Here is a 25,271-nt window from a genome sequence, read left to right on the forward strand (position 1 = left end):
AGGAAGTGATAGGTGGTGTCCCTTCCCCTCTGCCCCTATGTTAGCACTACCCCCAACTACCCTAACACTCGGAAAGGGGTACTGTGCTGCTACTACCATCTTTGGGAGGAGCTATAAAACAGGGCTAGAGCAATTGTGATCACTGCAGATCCCACAGCACATTTCACAACTGTAGGGAAATTTACTTCTGTAGCCTGGACAAACCCCAGCCTGGGTAACTGCATCCTACCCACCCCTCAGCTACATCTATCTATATCTATAAAATGATGGGGTCTAAATTAGCTGTTACCACTCAAGAAAGAGATCTTGGAGTCATTGTGGACAGTTCTCTGAAAACATCCACTCAGTGTGCAGCGGCAGTCAAAAAAGTGAACAGAATGTTGGGAATCAAAGGAAAGGAATAGATAATAAACCAGAAAAGATCATATTGCCTCTACGTAGATCCATGGTATGCCCACATATTGAATACTGCACGCAGATTTGGTCACCCCATCTCAGGAAAGATATATTGGCATTGGAAAAGGTTCAGAAAAGGGCAACAAAAATGATTAGGGGTATGGAACGGTTGCCATATGAGGAGAGATTAATAAGACTGGGACTTTTCAGCTTGAAAAAAAGATGACAAAGGGGGGATATGATAGAGGTCTTTTAAATCATGACTGATGTGGAGAAAGTAAATAAGGAAGTGTGATTTACTCCTTCTGATAACACAAGAACTAGGGGGTCAGGTTTAAAAAAAACAAAAGGAAGTATTTTTTCACATAACGAACAGTCAGTCTGTGGAGCTCTTTGCCAGAGGATGTTGTGAAGGCCAAGACTATAACAGGGTTCAAAAAAGAACCAGATAAATTCATGGAGGATAGAGCCAGGATAGGCAGGGATGGTGTCCCTAGCCTCTGTTTGCCAGAAGCTGGGAGTGGACGACAGGGGATGGATCACTGGATGATTACCCGTTCTGTTCATTCCCTCTGGGGGACCTGGCATTTGCCACTGTCAGAAGACAGGATACTGGGCTAGATGGACCTTTGATCTGACCCAGTGTGGCCGCTCTTATTTTCTTATCCAAGTTCCTCTGAGTAGCATCATTGTGCACTGCTGAGCAGCCACCGTGGTCCTCCACAGTGGTGGTTCCATTGCAGCGGGGGATGAAGCAGCCCCTACCCACAGTCCAAGACACACACATTATTTCAATAGGATTTTAAGATATCCAAAGACATGAACAGTTTACCCCATCAAAAGAAAGTTAAAGTGACAGGTGCTATTTTACTGCAACATATAAACAAAGGATAGTTTAATTCCTAAGACATTCTTTAAGAACCTGTACAACACCAAATTACTGGGCCTTTCCAATGAGGCCTTGGAAGAATTTGCATCCAGCCGTTTTTAAAACAAGAACATGGCAGGGACTGTTTTAGAGGATACGCAAAATCTTTAATTCATGGTTTTGAAAAAGAGACCCTGTCACCTCAATGGGTCAAACTACAAACTGGAGGGGGTTATTTGCAGCCAGGAGCAGCACCGACCGAGAGAACATTTGTGTAGGCACTTCAGAAATGAAGCTCAGCTTCAAAATACAAAACACAACATTTGGCTTAGACTTTTAATATAAAAACACACCGATGTAGGAAAAGGCTAAAATGTGACAAGCCATTGGAAATACTGTGATTAACATTCTTCCTTACACAGTAAAAAAACAAACCCAAACTGCTAAGAAGCATTGAAACGTACATTTTCCTTTCTCACCACACACCAGGCCATTCTCTACTCAAAACTCTTGGTTACAAAAAGCATGACATCTTCACTAGGAACTTCAGTGCAACAGGACTACTCTCGATGGACCAGCACAAATAAAAGAGGACGGCATACTGAAAAACAAAGCAGCAGAATCACGACTCAGAATGTGCGTTCAGCTCTACAGACTAACTGTAACAATAAACATGCTTAGAAGAGCAGCCACTAAGTACAGTTTAGCTTGTGTGTGTAGAAGCTTCCCCAGCAAACCAACAAGAAAATAATTTCCTTGTGTAATGTGACAAAAATAAATATGTCATACCTTAAATTTTGGGTACTCGTTCATTAAAATAGTCACAATTCCAATGTAGGGGACAAATCTACAAGAGAAAAAAATCACTTATTTCAGACAGTTTCCACTGAAGATTTCACAGGCTAGGTTGTGCCCTGAAATACGCACAAAGAAATTGCCAGACTGGAAGACAGGAGCGCTCCATCAAGCACAGGATACTCTCTATGAACAGTTGCTTCAGTGGAAGATGCAAAGCCTCCCCTAGGGAAAACTTCCCCCTTAACCCTCTTTACATAAGAGGCTGGGTTAAGCTCTGAAGCAGTCAGGTTTCCTCCCTTCTTAAGTTCTTGGTTTTTGTTTTAAATCCCTGGTATAACTTGGGGTATTCTTGTTGTCCATAAATCTCCAACATTTTTTGAATCCTGTGAGCTCCTGGCCTCAGTGATATGTTGGGGCAATCAGTTTCTCCAGCTAATTATGCAGCGCTAAAAAAGAATTTTTCTTCAGTTTCAAGTTTGCAGCCTCTCAGTTTCACTGCATGTCCCTGTGTTCTTGTATCATGAGACAGGAAGACAGAGTTCCTCTTCTACTTTCTCTATAGCATTCATCATTTTGTATAACTATCATGCCCCTTCTTATTCTCTTATGCTAAGGTAAGCAACCACAATCTCTGCAGTCTCTTCATATGGGAGTTTTTCCAAGCTTCTAACCATTCTGGTTGCTTTCTGAAGCCCCTCTATTTCCGCTATCCCCATTGTGATAGAAATCAGTGGTCCACATTCTATAATGTCATTAGAACACAGGCTCTCAAACTACATTGCACTGCGACCCCCTTCTGACAACAAAAATTACTACATGACCCCAGGAAGGGGAACCGAAGCCTGAGCCTGCTTGAGTCCAGCAGCCCCAGGCGGGAGGGCCAGAACCTAAGCCTGAGCCCTACTGCCCTGGGCAGGGGGGCCAAAGCCCAGGGGCTTCAGCCTCAGTTGGGGGTCTGTAACCTGTGTCCTGCCACTCAGGGCTGAAGCCCTTGGGCTTTGGCTTCAGCACGGGGCTTGGGCCCCAGCAAGTCCTACCGACCCCATTAAAAAGGAGTCCCGACCCACTTTGGAGTCCCAACCCACAGTTTGAGAACTGCTGCATTAGAAGATCTTCATTGTTATTCCCAATCCCCATACATTTGCTTCTCTGACTGCTGCTGTCCATGCACAGGACCATGCACAGTTTGAGAACTGCTGCATTAGAAGATCTTCATTGTTATTCCCAATCCCCATACATTTGCTTCTCTGACTGCTGCTGTCCATGCACAGGACTTTTCTCTTAGCAGCCGGCTATTTTAGAACCCAACAGGGCATAGGAGTAATTCAAATTATTCCTCGTTATGCACATTACTTGGCATTTGTCAACAATGAATTTCATCTGCTCCAGTGTAGCCCATTCACCTCATTTGGTTGGATCCTTCTGAAGCCTGAGCTTTGACCAACCTAAATAATTGTATAATCCTGCAAATTCCCACTTCGCTGCATACACATGGGCAAATCTGTACCTAAAGCAACAAAAACGGATGTGTGGTGCACACCAAGTTAGTTATATCAGAAACAACCCAGGCCACTTGCACTGTGAGCTGAGTGACGTGGTTATCAGTACCCTGTTCACAATGAAAGTACTCCTCGATATACAAAGGGAAGCACTACTTGTGGAGGGCATATGGAGTGCAACGTCACACCCTCCTCCTGAATGTACTGCCAGAGACTTGGACACTGCCCATGGCGGAGGCAGTACATTTAAAATCCCTGTTCGTCTCTGGTCACGCCCCCTTTTATAGCTTTGCAACTCGATGTCATTCAGAGGTGTCCTAGCAAGATTCGGGGTTCCTGGTCCCCGGATGCCTGAAACACGTTGGGGTGTAGGATTGCTAACAGAATGCAGGTAGCAGTATCTGTGAAAGTGTAGGTGTCTTGGCATTTAGCCACCAGTGCCACGAGGCAGTGTGCCTCAGTTTCCCCTTATACACAGTAGCATAGGCCTGTTATGCTTTTGCTGCTGTGCCAAGCTTCCAGCCTGTTTACAGGTATAAGCTGAAAAGTAACGTGCTTGTGGGACTGTCTTGTCACCATCCCTAGCACGTACAGAAGTTTTTCCCAAAAATTAGGTATGTCACACATCTTCGAAGGGTTTACCATTAGTATTAACTCCTTCGTCCTGACCCATAGGTGGAGTAACAAAAGATACAAGATAACCAGCCACTTTATGGCAGACAGACACTGTTCACCCAGTCTGGTTTGTTCAGTGTCTACTGCATTTTTCAATTCCTTTGTGTACCATAGTAGGCGTTCAGATACAGATTCTCCTGTCTCTTTGGAGAAGGCTCTTAATTCAGGTATGTGTGGGGGGTTTTGGCAAGGAAAGGGTGCACAGCAACCATGCCTGCCCTCGGCCCCTCCCTCTAGAATCTCTTTGTGTCAGGCCCCATCTGCTTGTGAAGCTTCCCAAATGCAACTTCCTCCTGCCTTGAAGAGACAATGTTATGTCTTGCAAGCGTAGCAGGAACAGCATCCTTCAATGGAGTGCTTTGGATTGGTAAGATCCCCCCAGTCACCCCACTCTCTGTTCCCAAAAAGTCAGCTGGGTGGACTCTCCTGTGTCCCCCATAAGGGAAGGTGACTCTGATCCAGCTGTGGGCTCACAGCTACCAGCCATGACAGACCCTTCCACCGGCCAGGAAAATCCACCCCCTTTCACTCAGGTCGAGCTTGCTTCCAGCTACATTCCCCTCCCCCAGGGAGATGATCACAGGACAGGCGCTGGCTCTACCCACCTCCTCCTGCAGGGTCCTGCCTTGAGCCCCAGGGCTACAGGAACTGGCCTCGACCATCCCTGCCCCCAATGGCCCATTTTCCACTGCTACCGAGGAATTAAAGAGAGACTCTCCTATTTTCCCAGCAGCACATGTGACTTCACCCTCCCCTCTGGGGCTTTCAGCACAAGATTCCTTCTTGCTGCTAACGAACCTAAAAAGATCTATCTGGCTTTAACATTAAACTCAATAAGTTTATGGAGGAGATGGTATGATGGCATAACATGGTTTTGGTAATTAAATATTCATGGTAAACAGGCCCAATGGCCTGTGATGGGATATTAGATGGGGTGGGATCTGAGTTACCCAGGAAAGAATTTTCTGTAGTATCTGGCTGGTGAATCTTGCCCATATGCTCAGGGTTTAACTGACTGCCATATTTGGGGTCGGGAAGGAATTTTCCTCCAGGGCAGATTGGAAGAGGCCCTGGAGGTTTTTCGCCTTCCTCTGTAGCATGGGGCACGGGTCACTTGCTGGAGGATTCTCTGCTCCTTGAAATCTTTAAACCACGATTTGAGGACTTCAATAGCTCAGACATAGGTGAGAGGTTTCTCGCAGGAGTGGTGGGTGAAATTCTGTGGCCTGCGTTGTGCAGGACGTCAGACTAGATGATCATAATGGTCCCTTCTGACCTAAATATCTATGAAACCCTGGGACTGATTCTGCCACGTCAAAAAAATCATTCCCTAGTAGAAACGGTGCAAAATTGTGTGCCACCGCTGCAACAGTTAGTGCAGCCTGCAAATCACCAGTTTCCATGTGTATCTTAACTAAAGGTGCAAGGACCTTATAACCTCCCACCAATTCTAATTCTGCCATTTTTCCTGGTAACAAATCCTTCTCCTGGATCAGGTCCCTCCTGACCACAGAAATCTCTGCACCAGTATCCCTCCAACCTTGGAGCACTGTGCCATTAAGCTTAACAGCATGCATATGCTCACTGCTTGGTTGCGTAGAAGCAACCTTTACAAATCCTGTGTGGAAAGAGGCAGTAGCCTGGGATACCCCTGTGCTCTGAGAAGCAGCAGCTTCATGTGTTACCTGCTGCCTGTTTCCACTCAGCCAAGGACACTTATTCCTCAGATGCTCAGTCAACTTACAATGATAGCACCTTCTGGGCTCCTCTGCTTGTACAGGAGACTTGGGACGAGTAACAGGGAAATGGGGAGGTGAATGCCCCGCCTCCTTTTTCCCAGGGGTAAAACGGTGATTCTGTTTTCCACCAACCCTCTACCCCTCTGTCAGTGGTTTATGCTTAATTGCAGCTTGTGATTGCTCATAAGAGTCTGCAACCCCAGCTAATTCCCCCACTGTATCCACCTTTTTGTCCCACAAATACTGTTTTACATCATCACTGCCCATATTCAGGAACTGTTCTTGAGTAACCAAATCACACATTTCTTCAAAGCTTGTAATGCCTTTTCCCCTCATCCACTTGTCTAACAAATCTCTCATTTCATCTACATAGGCCACATTACTTAATCCAGATCCCCTCTTAAGACTCCTGAATTTTACCCTGTAGGTTTCAGGTGTAATCTGAAAATGTTTCAAAACCACTTGCTTAAATTTACCACAGTTTGAAGCATCAGCAATAGGCATCTTATTGAATATGTCCAGAACTCTCCCAATCAATTTTGCAATCAAAGTAGTCATTTTTTGATCCTCAGGAATCGCATGGAGAGTGCACAGTCTCTCAGATGTGATGAAATATTCGGCATATCACTGGATTCCTCATATTGCAGGCATAACCATTCCCATTTGTGGATTTTTGGGGAAGTGGAGCTAGTTGCCGAAGAGTTTTGTCTCTTCCACTCCATTACAGCCAGTTCATGCTACTGGGTTTCAATTTCGGCACGTCTCTGGGCCTCAATTTCTTTGTCTTTTAACTCCCCCAGGGCTAGCTGCCTCTCTCTTTCCTTCTCCTCCTGAGCTTGCTGCCTCTCTTTCTTTTATCTCCAGTTCTTTCAGTTGCAATAATCTCTGGTGCTCCCTCTCCTTTTCTGCAACTTGCAGCCTAAAAAGTTCCAACTTTGCAATCGCTTCACTGCTTTCACTCATTTTTCTGTTCCTACTTCCCTTTCCCAAAATAAACAAACAGAGAACAACAAACCAGTAATCACTTTGTCTGTTCTCCAGCCACCACACTTAAAACTCACTTAAAATTACTACCAGTGTCTCAAAGCAATCAGCTGTGCACATATCCTGTTCGACTACACCACTGTGATGGGTTCGGTCACAGAGACCTCCTTGGGACTGTCACCTGACATGCTGAGATTACCTCTGAGCCCATTTTCCCTGTTAGCCTGCTGCTACACAGACCCAAGTCTTGTCCACGCCCCTAAAGCTGCAGACTAACTAAAAACTGCTCAACAAGTCACTTGACTCCAGCACCCAGACACCCAGCTCCCAATGGGATCCAAACCCCAAATAAATCCATTTTACTCTGTATAAAGCTTATACAGGGTAAACTCATAAATTCTCCACCCGCTATAACACTAATGGACAGATATGCACAGCTGTTTGCTCCCCCAGGTATTAATCACTAACTTTGGGTTCATTAATAAACAAAAGTGATTTTATTAAGTATAAAAAGTAGGACTGGTTTCAAATCATAACAGATGGAACAAAGTAAGTCACCAAGCAAAATAAAGCAAAAACGTGCACGTCTAAGCCTAATACATTAAACTGATTACAGGTAAAATCTCACCCTCAGAAAAGTTCCAATAAGCATCCTTCACAGACTAGACTCCTTCCTAGTCTTGGCCCATTCCTTTCCTCTGGTACAGTCCTTGTTAGTTTCGGCAGACATCTTAGGTGGAAAGCAGGGGTGTTCTCATGACTGGCAGCCCCCTTTGTTCTATTCCACCCCCTTTTATAGCTTTGGCACAAGGCGGGAATCTTTTGTCTCTCTTGGTCCCCCCCTTTGGGAAGTACCAGATTTAAGATAGATTCCAGTGTCAGGTGACATGATCACATGACCTGTGAGACCCAGCTTCCATTCTTCCTGGGTTGGCCCAAAGGTACACAAGAAGGTTGGTAAGTAAACAGAGCCATTTACAACCAATTGTCCTAGTCAATGGAAGCCATCAAGATTCTAAACCACCATTAATGGCCCACACTTTGCATAATTACAACAGGGCCTCAGAGTTGTACTTCATATTTCTAGCTTCAGATACAAGAATGATACATACATACAAATGGGAGGAATATATTCAGTAGGTTATAACCTTTGCTATGATGCCTTACAAGAGACCTTTTGCATAAAGCATATTCCAGTTACATCATATTCACACTCATAAGCATATTTCCATAAAACATATGGAGTGCAACATTACACTACTATGACGTGAGTCTAAGACATCAGGAAGTTCTGAGACAGATGGACTCTACATAGATTTGACACCACAAGTAGAGCGAGCGTTTGCCATTTTGGGGTGGGCCTGTGAAATGAACTTTCCGCCCCTATTGTCCCCTGGGACACAAAAGACAGGTCTGAAGATTTTAGAGCTCTAGCAAGGAGATTCTTTGGGGGACACCCATACTTTAACTAGCTCTTCAGGTCACCATCTGGGTCCAGCTGTAGGAGAAGTGAAGCCTAAGGCCTGTGCTGCGGGCCGTGCATACTTTAATATTTAGACTGGCTCTGTAAGGGACAATTGTCCAGATAAGGCAGGGATCTGAGGACAATGGACTCCAATCTGCCAGACAGATGAGGTGAACATTCAGGTAAAGTTTAGCACTTACAGCTGGCCCCGGGATAATCCGACACACCGGCCGCTGTTGGCACAGACCCCGGGGTGGCCCTGGAGCCAACTGCTCAGATGGCTGCTGGGGCAGCACTGGGGGCACCAGAGCAGCAGGAGTCCCAAGGGCCACCCTGGAGGCCGTGGGAGCAGTGGTTCCCAGAGGCCACATAGAAGCAAGTGGTGGGAGGCAGTCAGCCCCTGCCGCCAGAGCAGGGGCCAGCTGTTGGTCCCATAACTCCCCCAGATCAGAGGTGTCCCAGGGCCCCAGGAGCTGTGAAGTTTGAGTCAGGGGTATTTATAGTGAAAGCCATGGACAGGTCACAGGCCATGAATGTTTACTGCCCATGACCTGTCCATGACTTTTACTAAAAATACCCATGACTAAATCTTAGCCTTAATTATGCCTTCCAAAGTTCAATCAGCCAATCATTTCTTTTAATCAAGCTAAAATGATTAATTTGATAGGAAAATATAAACACTCTTCAATACACCAGTTCAGCCTATGCTTTTCCTGAAAGCAACAAAAAGCCTTTTTAGTATTTAGCATCAACAAGTCGTTAAGCTATTTTGATCTTCAACTCCAATCAAAAGATAGTTTTTCTACTCCTCTTTGAAAATTTTCATCCAAGTACTACTGACATTAACTTGAAAGTGATTTTCTTTTGTTTTTTTTTAAATGTTAAGCTTGTGCCTTTACTTGATTCTTTATGGTGGGTAAAAGAAGCCTGAAAGCTTTCTATTGTAATTATCAAAAATATTCAGTTTATGGATCCCTAGTTTTTCTGGGAATGTCTTTGGGCTCTCAGGGATGTTTCTTGAGCTCTTGTACCTTAACTGAAAGAAGCATTGAACCTTTAGCAGAGATGGCCTTTCTCTCAACTGTTCATTAAGCCGTAGAGTTAAACAAACGTTAACTTTAAGCAGTCTGACTAAAAAATCCCCGCCATCTTCAGTTGCTGAACTTTCATTGTCTTAGCATTTGTGCCAAAACTGCACCAGGTCCCAAGTCACCAGGCAGGCAAGACCTGAATTTTGAATGTAAAAAGCCTTTCCAGCCTTCTTTATCCATTATAAAGCAGTGAAAGGGTACACTCCCACTGCAGATCAGCTTTAATCGAGTTCCAGAAGGGGCTACATGACAACTCATCCACCTCCAAGACAGGAAATGAGCAGAATCCTGGAGGACAGTTCACACATGGCTACCTTTGGTCAAGGCAAGCCAAGAAGTGAACTTGCCTTTGTTACTCAATTCCACACATTACCTGCTGACACGCCACTTTAATCAGAAACTCCAACAGGGAAGAGCTCAACAGAAGAAAGCATTTTCCAGTTCACACTGGAGACAAGCACTGGTCAGATCACACCCTCCTCTGCTGGATAGCTTTACTTACCCTCTCGCTCGACCCACCACGTCTTTCTTCTCCAGCCAGTGCTGCCCTTGTTTGTACAGCCCTCTGTCATCAACAACATTATTGTCTCCCTTTGTCAAAAATTTGATGTCTCCATTTTGCCTTACAAAGAAAAGAGACCACAGGTCACAGATGAGCCACTAACAGATATTCTAAGCAAGCACAATGACTGCAGGGACTAAGATATACAAACATTTCAAACACACAGGTTTGTCAGAGGTCCCAGCCAAGAGGAGCCCTCCCCCTTCAAAGCCTTTTTGGAAGGGCAGATTAAATATTTAGAAACATTTAAAACGAGAGAGAGAGCGAGCGAGCGCTCCTGGCCCCACTAATTCCAAAACATTGATGTTCTTTCCTAGGAGTTTCTGGATGGCACTGATGGGATGTGCGATTGCTTCTCTCTTGGTAATTCTCTCTCCTGCTTCTGATCCTTTTTGCCTCCCTTTCCACCTGCAGTGTCTCCTGATACTTCCTTCCACCTTTCTAGAGCTCCCAAGTGATGCATATTTCCAAGTGGCAGTCCACAAAATGGTGCTACCAACTGGGCTTCGGCGCATTCCAGTCACTTGTGAATGGTCCCTTGAAAGCATGTGCCAACTGGAGCTGCTCTTATAGCTTGGTTCAGCATGTCATGAGCTTCCCAGTCTGCAGGCCTACTGTCAAATCAATCGCCTGCAGGAAAGGACGTTGAAGCTTTTCATTGTGTGCACTCCCTCCACTGCACTCGAGCCTACGGGTGCTCTGACACTGTCTGCAGCCAATAAGAAGAACGTCCAAGAGGAACGCAGAGCCAGCTGCATTAGAGTAGCAGCAGGAGTGTCCTTAAACTGTCTTAGGTAAGGACGGCCTTGTCATAGGTACAGTACATGAAGCCTGCCTCAGACAGCTTATTGTTGCAATTCAGCAATAAGTGAGAACGTCAAAATAGGAGTGTACAGTGCAGGTCTGCTACTCTCAAAAAGGATTCGCAAAAAGAAAAGGAGTACTTGTGGCACCTTAGAGACTAACCAATTTATTTGAGCATAAGCTTTCGTGAGCTACAGCTCACTTCATCGGATGCAAAAGGATTATGCAACAGTGGCTTCTTCTTGCAGTGCAGATCTGAACCCTGGAGATACTAGCTATCAGAATAAGCAGGTGACCTGAGTGCCAAACATAAGTTGCCACTGCTTCTCATCCTTATTAGCCTTGCAGAGTCCCCAAGCTCTGGGAGGGGGAAACTGGATTCTAACCTGTCTCACAAAGTGACAGAACTGTTAAGTAAATTCTGACAGCAGAATCTTTACCTCTGGAGGTAGAGAATGAATCCAGTTTAGTTCTTAGTCCAGAAGCACTTTGTAGGGCTGATGGGTAGAACACACTTTCCTTTATAAACAAAGGAGATTTGATCTGGAGTCAGAGGAAAATATGAATCTGCGCATTTTTGGTTTTTAATAGGCTACAGAGTCTCATACGGACAGCCCATTACTACACAATGGAAATAATAAATCAGGAAGCTAGAGGTTTTGGCCACTGGGTAGAGAACAGCTGAGCGTTTTGGTATCTAGGGAGAAACAGGAGGCAGCTTAAGTCTAGGGTAAATACTCAAACTCGCTGCTGGTGATGGCAGAAATGTCAAAAATTAAGCAGTTATCTTCATATTTCAGAGTTAACACCCATTGAAATGAATGTGGCAGGTCAGACCTCAGACCTGTTGCTTCAGGCTGTCTGCTCTGCTTCACACTGCTCATGGCTCTAAAGGTTATCTTTACAAACAGGAGGACTAGATTTTATTACTAAATGTAACCTGAGATTCTGGGAAAGACGGTGGATTCCACAGAATGCAAAGCACAAGGCCCTGCCTATAGTCCATTCATCCATGGCCATCTCAACACTCAGCAACAGCTGAACAGATTCATATAATTCTTTAAAAAAAAGTTTAGCTCTGAGGTAAAGCCAAGGATGGGAAGTTTGGGAAGGAAGAGGAAAGTTTAGTAAAGAATCCACATCTCAGCCTCAGCGACACCTGAACTAGTTGCATGCAGGAGGAGACTGGATGACCTTACAGGTTTTTTCTCTTCTAGCAACTATCTGTCAAGGCAGTGCAAAAATCTAGTAGTATGTATTAACAAAAGGAAAAAGAATGAGAAGGGCCTCTTATGTGGGTAAATTTCACAGATTAATCTTAAAATACTGTACATGCAGTGTGACATTGGAACCACCAAGACCTCCGTATTTCCCTATTTTATTTTTAAATTCAGGATGTCCAAGTGCAGTTCTACTCTGAGAAGAGACTAAAAATATCACAATGGGTTTTCTTTATTGATCAAGATTTGTGTATAAATAAATAAATAGCAAAGAGACTGGTCCTATTAACTAGCAGATCTGGAACCCACCCTGAGAGGAGAGTTAAGCGGGGCTGCCCAAGGACAGCAGCTGGCTGAAACTGAAGTCTGGCAAGGCAGATCATGCTGGTGGGGAGGGAAGCACTTTGTAGATCACCCCCACCATTGAAGCATCCTACCCTCCAGATGTTGAGATGATTCACAACTTTGGGGTCATTCTACACCCCACTGTTTCTAGGTACCAACATAGCTGTAGCTACTAGAATTGCATTGAGGCTGAAGGTGAAAAGCCACGCTATCTAGCAAAGTGATTTGGCTGTGGTAATCCTCGCACATGTGACTTCTACACTCAATTACTACAATTCATTGCGTCTAGGAATGACTCCATCAGTCCTGATAAAAGCTCCAGGTTATTTGGAATGTAGCACCACCACCTACAGGGAGCCCATCACCTCTAGACACCTCTCTCTGCCTTGGCTCTCCATGGAATATAGGATCCAATTTAAGAGTCTCAAATCCCTCTACGGGACTGTCCCAAATTAGCTGAGGAACTGCCCCCATGTGTGACCACCACATGCCACTGGAAACATGGAAGAGGGAGTCTCATGAACACAGGATGGAGTTTTCTTGGAAGCTGGCTCAGAACTGCAGAACTTGCTCAAGGAACAAATCAGAATGACCATCTCACCCACTTCAGAACAAAATGCAAGACTCACTCTGGCTCAAGGTTTACAGAGAAGGAATGATACAATCCAGGTAACCGGGCCTTCCTAAGGTAGATATACCCTGTCCCAGAATGAGAACAAGAGAACTGGCATATTAAAAACCAACACGTTTGAAATTAACACACTACTTATATCTAAAGGATCCCAAAATGTTAAATATATAGAAGTCACTTCACTCACCACTGAAATGCAATCACCTCTGGGGCAGAACAGAGCAGCTATATAACAGAGAATATGAACCCTACCCAGCAGTATGGGACAGGAAATGAACAGTATTGTATTCCAGTAATGTTGCAGAAGAAGTTAAGGGAGGCAGAATTGCCCATAGTTGGTCAGGACTCCAGGATTAGCCCCCAACTTGTGAAAAATGGCAAGAGATCTTTAGCACAAGTTATCAGGACCTGACAGTAATTCACCTGGATGAAGACCCTTCCGGCAGCATGCTATTTCCTGGCACTCTGGGTCAGTGTTGAGGTAAGAGCCTTCAGAGCACTTCCTGCAGAACCCAGGCTTTCCTTGATGTCTCCCATCCACTTACCAACCAGACTATTTTTTGAGATAAGCACAGCCCAAGGTGACATGGCTATAGACATTTGCTATACAATTACCCCAGACGCGATACGTACTTTTCATGAATTTTCAAGACTCGATGAACTACTGGAATTTCCCTTCCTTCTATCCTAAAGACCACAATTTCTCCCACCCTGATGGGATCTTCAATTCGGTTGGTTAAGAACAGGAGATCTCCTCTGTAAAAAGCAGTCTCCGTGCTGCATTGAAAGACAAGGAAAATAGAAGTTATGAAACAAGGACATTTGAAAAACTAGAATCAGTGTTTGAAATCTACATGGTTTCAAGTAAACTCCAGAAAATCCTCCCTTAGGAAAGAGCCCCTAAGGAAAACAATCAAAATATTGAAATCACTGACATGCTTTGATATAGACAAAGTAATCCCATAGTTGTAAGACAATCAAGACAAATATATACAGAGGATCATTAAATTACATCCCCTCTCCTCCACTTGGCCCTCCTTTCTATTCTCTTGAGACTTCTCCCTTCCTTTCCCTACAAAACATACAGCTTCACCCCAAAAAAACAAAACGTTAATATGAATCATTACAAATGTACACACGCCTTGTTAAGGTCATGTTTAAATAATTTTGGAAAAAAGGGAATGTTAATGATAAAACAAGGTATGATCAATATACAATATGTTACTTAACACAGTTAATCTGGTATGAAGATATGCACCTATATATCAAGACAATGTAATTGTAATATCTTATGGCTCATCACCCAAAGTATCCACAGTCTACCCCCTCGCTCCCCCCTCAAAACTAAGAGTCCCTGAGGAAAGCAATTGAAGCCAAGACACTTCAGTTTCACCCACACTCTGCTTTGATTTCCCACCACTGGCAGCCATCAGCGTTACCACCACCATGCCAACCAGGCAAGGCTCTCTGGTATCCAGACTGACTCTTAGTGGCAAAGAGACTAGTGGCCACCAGCAACTTGTTTGCCCCCACTGCTGGAGCTGCACCAGGACTACTGCAATGGTGGGAAATTTTCGGCCATGTCTGTGCTAAAGACTTTGGTTGATGCAAGTTTTGTCTGCATGCAGTAGCTGAAATTAGCATATTGCTTTGATGTGGGCATACTTGGCTGCTTCCATTGGCGCTACGCATATTCACCCAGAAAACTTGTGCAAAGTGCAGTGCACCACAAGTATGTATCCAGTGTGCCCTCTGCTGCAATGCCTTTTGGGGGATTTTTGCAATGTGTTGTAGGATAGTAATGACTCACCCAAGGATCTGCAGGAGCTAGGGGTCAAGTTTTCAGCATGCAACTTTCTCCATCCCATAATTTCATCCATATCCCACAATTTTCCCACCTTTTTAAAAAATCCCACTCTGACAGAAGCACAGAGCCCGCAGAACTCTGCACTGTTCTCCCAAATGTTGCAAACTCAAGACGTGTGATTCTCCTGTACTTGCAGACCCACAGAAAGTACAACAACAACGGTGGACACGAGGATTTCTTTGAGAACAGTTTGCTGAGCGACATTGCAAAGAATAGTTCAAGGTTGTTGGTGACATTCATGGAGCAGCTGCAGATGGTGGAGAGCAACTTTTGGGCCCCCAAAATGAGCACTGACTGGTGGGATCACATCTTAATGCAGCTTTGGGACAATGAGCATTAGCTGCAGAACTTTTGGGTATGCAAGGCCACATTCCTGGATCCGTGCGCCGAGCTCATCCCAGAGCTCCAGTGCATGGACAACAGAATGAGAGCTGCATTGACAATAGAGAAGCGAGTGGCAATCATGCCCTGGAAGTTTGCAATGTTGGATTGCTACTGGTCAGTGGGAAATCATTTTGGAATTGGGAAATCCAGTGGGGGCTGTTGTGATGCAAGTGTGCAGGGCTATTAATAGTCTCCTGCTATGCAGGACTGCGACTCTCAGCACTGTGAAGGACACAGTGGATGGATCTGCTGCAATGGGATTCCTGAACTGCCCGGGGGCGGCAGACGGCATAAACATCCCTATTTTGGTACCAGCTCGCCTTGCCCCCGAGTACATCAACAGAAAGGGCTACTTTTCTATGATTATGCAAGCGCTGGTGGATCATCAGGGATGCTTCACAGATATCAATTTGGGCTGGTCAGAGAAGGTGCATGATTCCTCCCATCTTGACGAAAACAGGACTTTTGCAAAAACTGCAACCAAGGACATTCTTTCTTGACCATTGGATTACCATTTGGCACTACTGAAATGTCAACAGTGATTCTGAGGAACCCAGCCTATCCCTTGCTCCACTGGCTCATGAAGCTGTCCACTGGGCATGGGGACAGCACCAAGGAAAGATTCAACTACCATCTCAGCAGATGCAGAATGACAACTGAAGGGGCGCTGGTGGTGTTTACTCAACAGATTGGGATATTTTTCTCATGGAAAACCCATTATTATAGCTGCCTGTTGTGTTCTGCACAGTATCTGTGGGGCAAAGGGAGAAAAAAAGCTTCCATCAGAGTGGAGAGCAGGCTGTCTACTGACTTTGAAGAGCCCAACAACATGGAGGTATGCGGTTGAGGGAGGCTTTGAAAATTCACTTTAGTGGTCAGTTACAGCAGTGTTTTGTGTGGAAGCATTCTCTGGGCCTGGAGCTCTGGGTGCTGCAAAGAATTGCACAGTGCTTGCTGTACATTTATTACTATGACTGTTCATTTTACTGAAGCTATGAGTTCTGTGGTGCTTGGTTTGCATTTACAAGTATTGTTTGCTTTGACTACCACTATGCATTCTGCATTTGTGAACTAAGATAATTTGGTTCTCCATAAACAAAACTTTGAATGGGAATAAACAGTGCAGAAAATCAATGTGCATAAACACCCCACAGGCAACGTTATACAGATTTTTAACCTAACTTAATGGGGTGAAAATTTAAAATTATAAACTAAGTAAACACACGTCCACTTGAGTGCACAAATGTAGTTCATTGTGGGCCCACATACACAAGCCGTTGTTCTTGCAGGTCAGTATGTGAGGCTGTGGTCTTCTCTGTTGTCTCCCAGGCTGGAGTGGTAGGCACAGGCAGTGGTAGGCATGTGCCCTCATGATGCCATGGGTATGTTGGAGGGTGTAGGGAGCAGCAATCAAGGAGTTCTCCAGGGACTGCAAAGGATGGAGTGTCCAGGAGTTATGGACCAGTAGTCTTTGCATTTGCTACCTGAGAAGACCCATAATGTCCTGGAGTATTTTCCCACTCCTTGTCTTGCTGGGACTCTTGGGCCTTCCTACTGTCCCCTGTCCTTTTCCATGCTGTTGTTCATATTGGCCCTCCAAGCCTTTTGTTCCTCGTCTGATGCAACACTGGCTTGTAGGACTTCATTGGACATGTCCTCCATAGTCCTCTTCTTTCACCTCGTCCTCAGGGTCAGGCATTCTGCGGGTGTAGAGGGCACATCCTTCAAGGCTGCCATGACAGAAGCTACTGATAAAAAACACAGATGTGCCATTGGATTTACAGGCACATCCATTATTCACATAAGCCCTTAAGAAATGCTTATTAACACTTCAGCTTTGGATCGCCTTGGTACAGCACCACTTTCCAGCCCCAGCCACAGTAAATATTATCACCAGGTGTGGGGAGAAGAATCTTCTGTTGTATGAAGATATAAAAGTTCATTCCCTATTCCATCAGTATGAGTATAGGGCAGGGGTTCTCAAACTTCATTGCACCACGACCCCCGTCTGACAACAAAAATTACTACACTGACCCCAGGACAGGGGACCGAAGCCTGAGCCTGACCAAGCCCCGCTGCCCTGGGTGGGGAAAAGTCAAAGCCACTGCCCCAGGCAGGGAGCCAAAGCCCAAGGTCTTCAGGCCCAGGTGTGGAGGGGGGGCTGGTAACCTGAGCCCCACCACCCACGGTGGAAGCCTTTGGCCCCAGGCAGGGGGCTTGGGCTTCAGCCCCGGGCAACAACAAGTCTGACACCAGCCCTGGCGACCCCATTAATATGGGATCCCGACCCACAGTTTGAGAACTGCTGGCATAGGGCAATGGTACTGAACACTGGCACTATTTTCCACAGGCAGTGGTAATTTTAGCTGATCTCGCCCAAGGCTCACAAAGGCACAGAGAACACAGCTGCTAATGGCATCCTAAAACCACACTGGCCTATATTCTGCTAGCCTGTTTACTACAAAGGTACGAGCCAACCTCATCGAAGAGCAACTTGGGAAAGTATCCTACCTTGGAGGAAGGAATAAAGCAGCCATTCCTAGAAATCTTTGGGAGAAGACTGCAGAGTATCTCCATGAAAGTTTCACTGAAATCTTTCCATAGGACAAAAGGGACATCCCTATGCACATAAAGCATGCTGCATGGCCCACCCACCATCTAACCCACCGGGGAATGAAAGACAGATGACAACACTACCTCCTCTTGTAGGAAAAGTTGTTCCTTTTGCCTGTCTTCTTAACTTGGGGATGGGCCAGGCACCGTCCTTGCATTTAAACATTGCAAGGAAAGGTATGCACACAGTTATCCGAGTTCCCTTTCCCTTCATCAGGCTCATCCACACTTGCCAGGAGGGACTGTGGCGGAGTCTCAAGCAGTTCCTGGTTTGTAGCATGGCCAAAGTCCTGGCTGTGCATCGTCCTCCTCACTTTGCACAGTTGTGGTCGGTCTCAGACTTCTCCAATGTATCCGCAATGGTGTGCGGAGTGCTGGTGGGGTCTCTGCCAGGTATGGCATGCAGTCTTTGAAGAAGCGGCAGATCTACCGCACAACACCTGGTCCACTATTGTGCTCCCTGGTCTTGTGGTATCCCTGGCAAAATTCCTTAACTTTCACACAGCACTGCTGCTGATTCCAGTCATACCTTTTGCCTGCATTCCCCATGCAAGCTGCCTGTAGATGTCCATAGCTGTGCTTGCACAGCCTCTTCTTCCCACAGGCCTGTGAGATCCAATACTTCCCCTCTACTCCAGGCAGGAGCACATCTAGTACTCCTCTGTGTGCATGAAGCAGACACGGTTAGTTAGGCACCTGCACACAAGGGTGAGCTGCTAGGTGTGCTTGCCAAGGTGAGCAATCAGGAAAAGGGATTTCAAAAATATGCAGGGGGTTTTAAGGAGGAGATGATTCTGGTCTCTGTTAGCCCTGCCCAGTGGAGTTTAAAATTGTGACCAGAGCAGTCACTGTCACGGGGAATGGGGAATTGTGGGACAGCTGCTGGAGGACTGTTAGGGTTAACACAGGTCATGCAGCATCTACTCTTGCACAGTGTTGACCTCAGAGGTGGTTTTACTGCATGAGTAAACAGTGTGCTTACGTTGACCAGAAAATTTGCGTAGTAGATACGTGCACAAATAGGTCAATGCAAGGTAACTTACATCAACTTAACTTTGTAGCGCAGACCAGGCCTTAAGGTCAGTTTAGACACATCCTTTGTGAATCCACATTATGCTCAAAATAGAAGGGCTCTCAAGTTCCCAGACAGACTGTGCTAGAGATTGGTTCTTGTGATTCACCATGTCTCCTCAAACAATCTCACTGCAAGCACTCCTACTCAATTTTTTTCTTGTAAATGGCAGAACATTACAGCATCCCTAACCTTTTTAATTGCAAATAAAATCATCATAAAAGGAAACGAACTTCAAGCACTGCATGTATTCCCATCGTGCCGGGAGATACTAGGCAAAGGTTGCTTGTCAGAAGATAACAATTTCACTGAAAAGGGAAAATGAGTTTTTGGCCTCCCATCTTACTCAACGGGAAGTGGGTGAAGTGCCTCTCATCAGCACTCTGCGGAATCAGGAGTAAGAGATAGAAGTTTCACTAGTTTGTTTTCAAAAGTGACGTGATGATAAACACTGACAAGCTGCATAGCCAATGTCCCCCGAGACCTGGACCTGTGAAGTCAGTACATGTACATTCTGGGGAAGCCAGTACCTGCAATAGATATAGTAGAACCTCAGTTACGAACACCTCGGGAATGGAGGTTGTTCATAACTCTGAAATGTTCATAACTCTGGTTACGTCATGGTTGTTCTTTCAGAAATTTACAACTGAATATTGACTTAATACAGCTTTGAAACTATGATACAGAAGAAAAATGCTGCTTTTAACCATCTTCATTCAAACGAAACAAGTACAGAAACAATTTATTTACTTTGTCAAATCTTTTTTAACCCCTCCCCCCCCCTTTTTTTTTAAGTAGTTTACGTTTAACACAGTACTGTGCTGTATTTGTTTGTTTTGTCTCTGCTGCCACCTGATCGCGTACTTCCCATTTGAAATGAGGTGTGTGGTTGACTGGTCACTTCATAACTCTGGTGTTCGTAACTCTGAGATTCTATTTTATAGCCACTGCCACAGGGATTTCAGCAACAGGAAGCTATTTCAAGTCACAACTTGCCGACACCAGCCCCACTCATTTCCTATTGCATTTCTTTGCTCACACAAAGTCAAGATGCTATGTGAAAGAATTTCCCATTGAGTCATATGCATAGTGTTCAGCAAGATCTACTGAAGTGGGAAGGACAACTTGCCGAGTAGTCTTACAGCTCATCAGATGGCCAGAAAATAGATCTCTGGGCATGGAACAGAGTGGTCAGCACACTCCTAGCCTTGTTACAAGAAAGCAGCATAACACGTTCAATCGCAAGCCAAGACACTAAACAATTCTGTTCACATTTATTATACTCATAGCAATCATAAGTTTCCCTGCTGAGTGTCTCCGTCTGTTACATTGACTTCCTCATGATATCAATTTCACTGCCATTAAGAGCTCCTCATGTACTTTAAATATACATGTAGCAGCAAGATGGAAAACAATGAAGACAGGGGAAAATAATGCATTTATATTTTCTATTGTATTCCACAATTTAGTTTCAGTTCAAGTTGCTATCCTTTTGAGAAGATAATCTTTATAACATAAATAGATGCACCGCTGTAATAGTAACCCAATCTTGCTGAGAATCAATAGACACACCCCACCCCCCCTACTTTACCTATGACATCCCTCCTTCGTCACTTCTTCCAGACATCTTCATGCTCACTTCTATGCTACCCCTTAGGCCTCGAATGTCTGCACTGAACCCATCCATAAGGCCACTACACTTTCTTCCTTCCGTGGCCCACAAAGTCACAAGACCTCCTTGTCATCCACCAGATCAGGCTAAGGAAGCTCAACGGTGGTGGTGGGTGATCTGTAACTCTGGGGCCTGCATCCACTGGCTTCTTGGACTCCTCTGAGGAGCAGTGGGCTGGAAGAACAAGAACTAGACTAAAAGGAAGTCTGGCTAAAAAAACATACAGGAGATGCTGGACATTCAAACAATATATGAATGAATACTTCTCAGCCAAGCCATCTTTAAGCCAGTGTTGCTGAAATTCTATAAAGACTGAATCATTTGTTTTCCTTCCCTGAATGGAAACATTCAGCCTCCCCTCCTCTCAAAGCCAGATCCACGTCATGCCCCATTAGCCTCACTTCATGAGAAATCTGAAAGTCGAACGATTTTTCCCTGAGTACCACTACAATGGGACTTTCACTTCCTGTAACCACCATTAGCCCCTTCCAGATCATTAAACCTGAGGAGACAATCATCCCAAAGTTCAGCACCCGATAATACAGCTGCAATAAGAAAAAGACACTAGGTTAAGGGAGCACAAACATGGACATGTAGTAACCTCATAGGGGGTGATGTTGTGGAGAACGAGGAAAACAGATTTCCAACAAGTGAGTGACTATGAGGCACTGCCTTTCTAAGTGAGCTAGGTCTGAAGCAGTGGCGGATTTACTGTGAAACAGTATGTGCCCTGGCTCGGGTCTCGCGGGCCGGGCACTTGGGCAGCCCGCTCCATGGGGGGAACTGCAGGGGCAGAAGCTGTGGGGGGCAGTAGAACAGGGAGGGAGGGAGGCTCACCTGCAGCCTCAGGGGAGCAGGCGGGAGGTGTGGGTGGCGATGAGAGCTGCAAACACAGGCCAGAGGATGCAGGAAGAGTACAGGGTTGCCGCACAGCTGGCCGGAGAGAAGCGGCTGTTTGGAGGTGAAACTGCCGCTTCTCTCCAGCTGCGTGGCTGCCCCCTGCTCCTCCTGCCCATGTTCGCGCTGCTCGCCGCTGCCTGGTGAGTGGCGGCTGGGCGCAGCCCACAACAGGGGGGAAAGGCCAGGGGATGGGCAATGTTTCGGCTCTCCTCCCGACCAGGCAGAAGAGCTGACAAAGCACGAAAGGGGGGGGGGGGGGAATTTGCATTCTTTCAAAGGCTGCAGTAAACGACTTCCCTCCAAATTTGTGGGCAAGAGAGCAGTGAGAATCTGAGTCCAACTCAGTGCCACTCAAGGCTTGTCATGGGTCACTACAGCTGCATGCTGCCTGTTACTCAGAGATAAACGCACAATCAATCACAAGCTAGCCTCAGACGGTAAGCTCTTTTGCCACAAGAATGTAGGCTTAATACATTTTTGTGTAGTGCCATGTCCTGTATGGCACTTTATAACTAATCAACATGAACTATAGGATGCATATATACCACTTTTAAGCAATCATACAGAGATTTAGGTAATTGGAGCATTTAAATCCTGAGCTAAAAAGTTCTGAACTGGAATTTCCCAAAGCATAGCACAGAGTCAGTTAATATGATGTTTTCGTCTAAGCTTTGGCCCTTCAGTTGTGGTGTAGTCTTTTTGGGCTCTGCTAAATAGCTGCTGTGTTCTACCATAGAGGTAGCTACCTTTCAGCAGTGGCGAAGTGATTTCTATATACTCCTTATCCACCCAGCAAGAATATTCAGAGGATTGATTTAGTTAATCTTAATTTAAAGCACTTTCTGATCCTCAGAGAATAAATATTTTGAAAAACCTTCCCCTTGGAGTCTGGCATGATTAGGAGGACAGTCAGTTTATAGTTAACCTTAAACTTCTGAAAAAAGGAATGGGGGGGGGGGGGAGATAATAGAGAATGTTCTTTTTCTTGGCTGCGTCCCGAGAGAGCGGGGGGCAAAAATGAAGCTGAGCACAGGGCCCCACTAACTCTAAATCTGCCACTGGTCTGAAGCCCAAGAACGGGATGCTCCTCCACTAATGGGTCACTCGATAGACAAAGGAGTCAGAGCAGGGGGGCAGCGCGCCGCAGCGACACTCAGAACGAATCCGTGCGACCCCCCAGGGCCACTGCCAACCTGCTCAGGCCTGGGGACGAGCGTCGGGGGCCCCAAGGCTAGTCACTGCGGTTCCTCACCGGCCACACGAGCTAAAGCCCGTCCCCACGCCCCTCACCCGGCTCAGCTACGTGGGCGGGCGGACTGAGGCGCTGGCCGGAAGGAAGAGGAGGCGCCGGCTCTTACTCCCCCGTAGACCGCCGGGCTGCCCATGGGCCATGCTGGGCAGCTCCACGGCCTGCGGCAACAGGACGCCCCAGGCCAGGGCTCCCCGCAGGCGCCTGGTCCGGGCCTGCAGGGCAGGCTGCGCGGGGGCCAGAGACCCGCCAGGCCCGGGCGGTCCGGGGGGGGGGGGGGCAGCAGGAGCGGCCAGGCCACGCCAGCCCCAGCGCTGGGGGCCTCACCTGCCGCTTGTTCATGCGCCGCACATCGTCCAGAAAGTCCAGGGAGAGCATCGCGGGAGCCGCCGGCGCCGGCCACCAGCGCGCCACTTCCGCTTCCGGTCTGCGGCCCCGCTTCCGGCGGCGGCTGCCCCAGACCCCGCCCACAAAGCGCTTCGCCGCCACTGGCCCCGCCTTATTCAGCACCCCGACCTCCCCCCTTCAGCCCCGCCCACATCCCTTCATCACCCAACCCTGCCCCCCGCCCAGCCCCCCAGCCTTCATCTCCCCTTCTCTCTCAGGAGAACTGAACTTTCACGGTAGAAGCGTGCAAGACCCCCAGACGGGGGGTAACTAAACACATGAGAATTATTTTCTTCCCTCTTGCACCCTTGAAGGTATTCGCTATAGCGGTTTTAAGGCTTGTGGTGTAAACTAGTGCAGACTAGATAGAACATCTGCCTTTAACAATCACTTTTCTAAAAATCTGCAGTCATGCTGTAGGGAACCCATCATCAAAAGAAGAGACCATGAGAAGCCTCTGGGGTGAGAAAGCAAGCACGAGAGCAGATGATCTCAAATGCGGTTGGGATCCCAAAGTGGGTCACAACTCTGTTTTAATGGGGTGACCATGGCTGGCTTACACTTGCGGGGACCCAGGGTCAAAGCCCAACTGCCCGGGGCCAAAGAGCAAGCCAAAGGGCTTCAGCCCTAGACAGCATGGCTCAGGTTACAGGCCCCCTGCCTGGGGCTGAAGCCCTTGGGCTTCAGCTTTGACACCCCCCCAGGCTGGTGGGGCTGGGCTTTGGGGCAGTGGGACTCAGGTGGGCTCAGGTTTCCATCCCCGCCACCTGGGGTCATGTAGTATTTTTTGTTGCCAGAAGGGAGTCACAGTGCAATGAAATTTGAGAACCCCTGCACTAGAGTATGTGTTAGGAAATGCCTGAGGGGCAAGCTGGCACATGTACCTTGCACTGGCTTACCCACCCTGCTTAGAATAGAATGGAGCCTATCCGCACGTTGTTGGATGCTTTTATTTGAAATAGTTTGAAGTAAACATTATAGCAAGGCACAAATGCCACTGCAGATTAAATAGATATGTGATGGTTTGGGAGTGACCCCTGCTATTGTTACTCTACATAGGCTACCTTGTAAAACATTCCCTAGGCTAATGTACACAGTATCAAAAAATACAAAGAGTTCCAAACTGTTTGTATCAAAACACATCAAGACAAGAAAGTAAGCAATTCAAATCCAATAAGATAAATAGTTTTTAAATTAGTTAAACGTCATAGTGAACAATAATGAGCGGGATTTTGTCTCAACATAAAAAGTGTATTGAAGTAATTATATTACACAAAGCATGTGAAGAGAACAAATAAGGAAACAGCACGGAAACAGTGAAGAGTCAATATGACTATACGGAAATAAAAAGTCTCCAAAGTAATTTATAAAATTGAGTAAAGATGGGAGATCTGCTATCAAAGGAGCTAGAGTATTGGAAGCATTACAGTATGGTGCTCTCTCAGTTCAAACACATTTATGGATGCCACTCTCTTCTTTGCCTGATCATGTGTATGGAACATTCCATGCTACTGGAACGGCTGCTAGTAGTGCTATGAGACTGATTTAGTTATATGCTGCACAGAAGGATACACACACTGGTGTTAGACTGACTTTTCTTTCTGTAATCACAGTATCTGCTTCAGTATCTTTTTCTCCCAAAGAAGGAGCTAACAACCTACAGCAGATTAAGTACATTTCTCTTGCAGAGTTTCTCATTCCTGTGATTGAAAGTATATAGTCTGTACCACTCCAGCTGATACATCCACAGGCAGGTTCTATTTGTCTATCCTGGGGATTTCAGCTGTCCCTGGAGTACTGGTGCATCCTCCCTAGTGCAGACAAGCAAAGCTCTTATGTGCTGCAATATGCACTGTGCAGATTATTCTTGTCTGAAACTGGGACAAACTGCACAGGTGCTAACTGAATCTTATATTGGCTCTGTCTTCAGCAGGGTTTGCAGCAGTGCAGCTACATTGGTGTCTGGCCACCAAAGGCTTTAACTGTGGCAACTCCCCAGTGTAGATGGCCTTTGTTGCTGTGTGAGATCTTGTGCTTTGTAAATCACTTA

The 25,271-nt window shown here is 46.1% G+C and overlaps 1 protein-coding gene across 1 annotated transcript; it reads right to left on the bottom strand.

Annotated features, from left to right (window-relative positions):
- Nucleotides 1-1,471: 1,471 nt before the first annotated feature.
- On the bottom strand, nt 1,472-23,284 carry SEC11A (SEC11 homolog A, signal peptidase complex subunit). The gene is given in 7 exon segments (XM_074965959.1): nt 1,472-1,850; nt 1,853-1,865; nt 2,054-2,111; nt 10,018-10,137; nt 13,711-13,854; nt 21,112-21,230; nt 23,162-23,284. Coding segments are annotated over 7 exon segments (531 nt in total). The 5' UTR covers nt 23,213-23,284; the 3' UTR covers nt 1,472-1,824.
- Nucleotides 23,285-25,271: the final 1,987 nt, after the last annotated feature.

The sequence above is a fragment of the Natator depressus genome, chromosome 10 (genome assembly GCF_965152275.1).
Source record: "Natator depressus isolate rNatDep1 chromosome 10, rNatDep2.hap1, whole genome shotgun sequence".
Classification (NCBI taxonomy): Eukaryota; Metazoa; Chordata; order Testudines; family Cheloniidae; genus Natator; species Natator depressus.